We start from the raw sequence: 4103 nt of genomic DNA, 5'->3' as shown, positions 1-4103 counted from the left end.
AAAAATCTTGGAAAATCCTTTTACAATTGTGTGTAATATGAGCACATATCTCCTAAGTCGATGCGACCTTGCTGCCTTTGATCTTCCTCTCAGACAAGTCGTTTTTTGACGGCCACCACCTGCAACCTGTAGCCCTGGCGGCCCCTTACCTTGGTGGGACTCGACTCCAAAAAAATCAACTCTACAGCACCTCCCTTGATTGTAGCTGGCCACCCTCTTCTCCTCTTTGCAATCGACTGAGAGGTCCCCCCGGTGCAGCCCCTTCTCTATCTCTGGTATGGCCTGTCACTTGGCGGCTTCAACTCCTCCCCTCATGCAACTCCCACCCTCTCTGTTGATGACGCCACTCTGCCTACTGTCCGCCAGTGTACAGGCCTCCCTTACACCTGTCCCTGCATGCTCGCCCTTGGCGGCCCTCACGCCATCAAACAGGCCCTCCTCCCCCATGCACTCCTCCAGGTGGCCCGTCCTTTCCCTTCCGACTGCAGCGTCGACTGCAATAGACATAAGCTTCATTTTTTTTTGGTTATATTAATAGCTTAAAAAAAAAACTTTCCCTTCCGACTGCAGCGTCGACTGCAATAGACATAAGCTTCATTTTTTTTTGGTTATATTAATAGCTTAAAAAAAAAACTTTGGGCTTGGCCCCCTTGCACACACCAAAATCTCCGACTTTAGAATGCCTCCTTCAAACGCCCGCATGCTCCAAGTTCCGATGCCCAACTCGAAAGCAAGCCACATAAAAGTGAGCAAAGACAAGACTGCCCATCTACAACAGACGGGTCCACCATGGTATAGCCTCGCCGAATAGACCCAAGCTTGAAGCTGTACGCAACACCAAAAAACCCGACACTTTGAGCCTTCTCAACTTCCCCGATCAGTAGTGCTAAAAATTGCCCTGACCTTCGAAGAGCCACATTGAGCATACATATCCGGGCAATGCTTGCCATAACTTGCATCAGGTAGCCTCTGAAGTACTTTGCAATCTGCCTGCAAACTGCCATGCCTCGACTTCTTGCACTTCCATAGATCGACACAGTTTGGCTGTACCATCATTGCCCACCCCCTCGTTGAGCATTTATGCTCAACCACAGTGTTATTTAGGTAAAATAAGTATGTATAGAGAGCATGATAAAAATAGCTACATAGGTTGCATAAGAAAAATGATAATATAACGGCTATATAGATAGGTTAGATATAGAGAGAAGAACATCTACTACTGCATCACCCGCCAGGGTCAAATGGAAAGCTCACAACTTCCCCAATCATAGTGTAGGCTCCACCTGGATCAAAAACAAAACAATGGTCGTTGCCATCCACCTATAAAACATGCATATCCAAGCCTTTCTTTGCACCCCAATAGACAAGCCATCCTTCCAGCTCTTCATAGCATGGATCTTTGCCACTCTGTATCCATAAGTCTTCGTGTCCACCATAAGAATATTTTCGAACACTTGAAGCATTGGTACCATAAGCTTCTATCATGTCACTTGCTAGAGAACTCTCTATATCATCACCTTTATGATATGAGCAGTGAAACCTGCATAGTACACCCTGCAAAGCAACCTGGAACAACATAGCTATCAATAGCATAGCATAAAGTAACAGTACCCTGCCATTTGCCTCCACCTCGTGCATAGCCAAGCATGCCTGTTCCCTTTGCAAACCTGTATCCAAATCTTCTAAACATGGCTCCAAAACCATCTCTTCATACTCAAGAACATGACCTGATAGAGCAACAACCTGTTCTTCAAACACCTCATCACCTGCAAGGCTGGCGGAACCTTCCTTATTGCATGGAGCCTCACTCTCATAGGTTGCACCTGTATTAGCTTCCATAGAGTCATCTGCCGGAGCTAACTCTCCACGGCCACACACAAACCCTGAAACTTCAAAGCACACCTCGACATGCTCACCAAGGCAAGGTTGCCCCGCCCCCTGCATAGACGAATCACCTTGACATACCTCCGCTTCTGCTTCTAGCTTCTGCAAGTCATCCTCAAAAACCTGCTCTTCAACTAGGTCTGATGCACAATCAAACCATACCTCTTCCCCCAATAGGGACTCACCATCACAAGACACAAGAGATGCCGGTCTGCAAACAATCACTACCCAAGCTCAGACTCGAATACCCCAAACTACACACACCCAATCATAAAGCATATCGTCATGGTTTCTACGATTGATTGACCACCTCGGACCTTTGCAAAAAACTCTAGCAAACCCCCAGTCTATGCCAAGCCGGCATCCACTCTACATACCCGACACCCACACAAAGAATACTCACACAATTACAAGTAGATATGAGAGAAAGGCGACATGGATCCGAGACTAAAGCGAGCAAAAAAATCTTGGAAAATCCTTTTACAATTGTGTGTAATATGAGCACATATCTCCTAAGTCGATGCGACCTTGCTGCCTTTGATCTTCCTCTCAGACAAGTCGTTTTTTGACGGCCACCACCTGCAACTTGTAGCCCTGGCGGCCCCTTACCTTGGTGGGACCCGACTCCAAAAAAACTCAACTCTACAGCACCTCCCTTGACTGTAGCCGGCCACCCTCTTCTCCTCTTTGCAATCGACAAAGAGGTCCCCCCGGTGCAGCCCCTTCTCTATCTCTGGTCTGGCCTGCCCCTTGGCGGCTTCAACTCCTCCCCTCATGCAACTGCCACCCTCTCTGTTGATGGCGCCCCACTGCCTACTGTCCGCCAGTGCGCAGGCCTCCCTTACACCTGTCCCTGCATGCTCGCCCTTGGCAGCCCTCATGCCATCAAACTGGCCCTCCTCCCCCATGCACTCCTCCAGGTGGCCCGTCCTTTCCCTTCCGACTGCAGCGTCGACTGCAATAGACAGAAGATTCATTTTTTTTGGTTATATTAATAGCTTAAAAAAAAAACTTTGGGCTTGGCCCCCTTGCACACGCCAAAATCTCCGACTTTTGAATGCCTCCTTCAAATGCCCGCATGCTCCAAGTTCCGATGCCCAACTTGAAAGCAAGCCACATAAAAGTGAGCAAAGACAAGATTGCCCATCTACAACAGACGGGTCCATCATGGTATAGCCTCACCGAATAGACCCAAGCTTGAAGCGTTATGCAACACCAAAAAACCCGACACATTTCCGGGCAATGCTTGCCATAACTTGCATCTGGTAGCATCTGAAGTACTTTGCAATCTGCCTGCAAACTGCCATGCCTCGACTTCTTGCACTTCCATAGATCCATATAGTTTGGCTGTACCAACGTGCAGTTGAACAGGCTTTTATTGCTTCTCAAAGAAAGGGTGGTTACAACAATGCAGCCACTTCTTATGGTTCTGCTGCGAGCGGCAAAACTTTTGTTCCCAATGCTTCTGCTGGCAGCACTTCATTTGGCAATTCTGGTGATAAGGGCAAAAAGAGGATGCGTTGCCATTATTGTAAAGCTAATGATCACTTGATCAAGGAGTGTCCTAAGTTGAAGGCAAAAGAGGCTAAGAAGAAAGAGGGTGATTCCACTGCAAATGCTGGTTCCACTACAAATGCAGCCATTGTTGAGTCTTCTGTAAAAGGAGACTGTAATGCTGATGTTAATGCAGAATGGGCTTTTAGCTCAGAGTGCACTTACAATCCTGCTGTCCATGATGCATGCTTGTCAATTTCTGCAGATTCACATGTGTGGTATTTCGACAGTGGTGCTACAAAGCACATTACCTCACATCGTGAATTGTTCACCTCTCTTGAGTCTGTTCCTCATGGGAATTCAGTCACTTGTGCCAAAAATGCCTATTATCCGGTTCAGGGAGTTGGAAAGATTGTGCTTACTGCTACAAATGGCAGTTCCTTCACACTTGTTGATGCACTTTATGTACCCGGGATCAAGAAGAATCTCTTGTCTGTATCCGCACTTGCTAGACTTGGACTTGTAGTCAAATTTGTGGATGATAGATGTACAGTTCATGATCTCAGTTTTGGTGATAAAATTGTTGCATCTGGCCTTTTGTGCCATAAGATTACTTTGTATGACAAGTGTGGACAAAATTTTACAAATGGTGTTGCACATTCAAGGGCTATTTTAGATGCAAAACTTTGGCATGCACGTTGTGGTCATCTGAATTTTTCGAGTTT

At 46.8% G+C, this 4103-nt stretch overlaps 1 protein-coding gene across 1 annotated transcript; it reads right to left on the bottom strand.

The window, feature by feature from the left end:
- Positions 1 to 1007: 1007 nt before the first annotated feature.
- LOC147422729 (uncharacterized) lies at positions 1008 to 2482 on the bottom strand. The gene has a single exon (XM_086503640.1). It carries the CDS (start codon positions 1942 to 1944, stop codon positions 1321 to 1323), a length of 624 nt encoding a protein of 207 aa, XP_086359766.1. The 5' UTR covers positions 1945 to 2482; the 3' UTR covers positions 1008 to 1320.
- Positions 2483 to 4103: the final 1621 nt, after the last annotated feature.

This window comes from Adiantum capillus-veneris, chromosome 27 (assembly GCF_014529385.1).
Source record: "Adiantum capillus-veneris isolate H3 chromosome 27, ASM1452938v2, whole genome shotgun sequence".
Classification (NCBI taxonomy): Eukaryota; Viridiplantae; Streptophyta; class Polypodiopsida; order Polypodiales; family Pteridaceae; genus Adiantum; species Adiantum capillus-veneris.
Note: the sequence above shows the minus strand (reverse complement) of the source record. Positions and strands in the feature narration are given on the sequence as shown.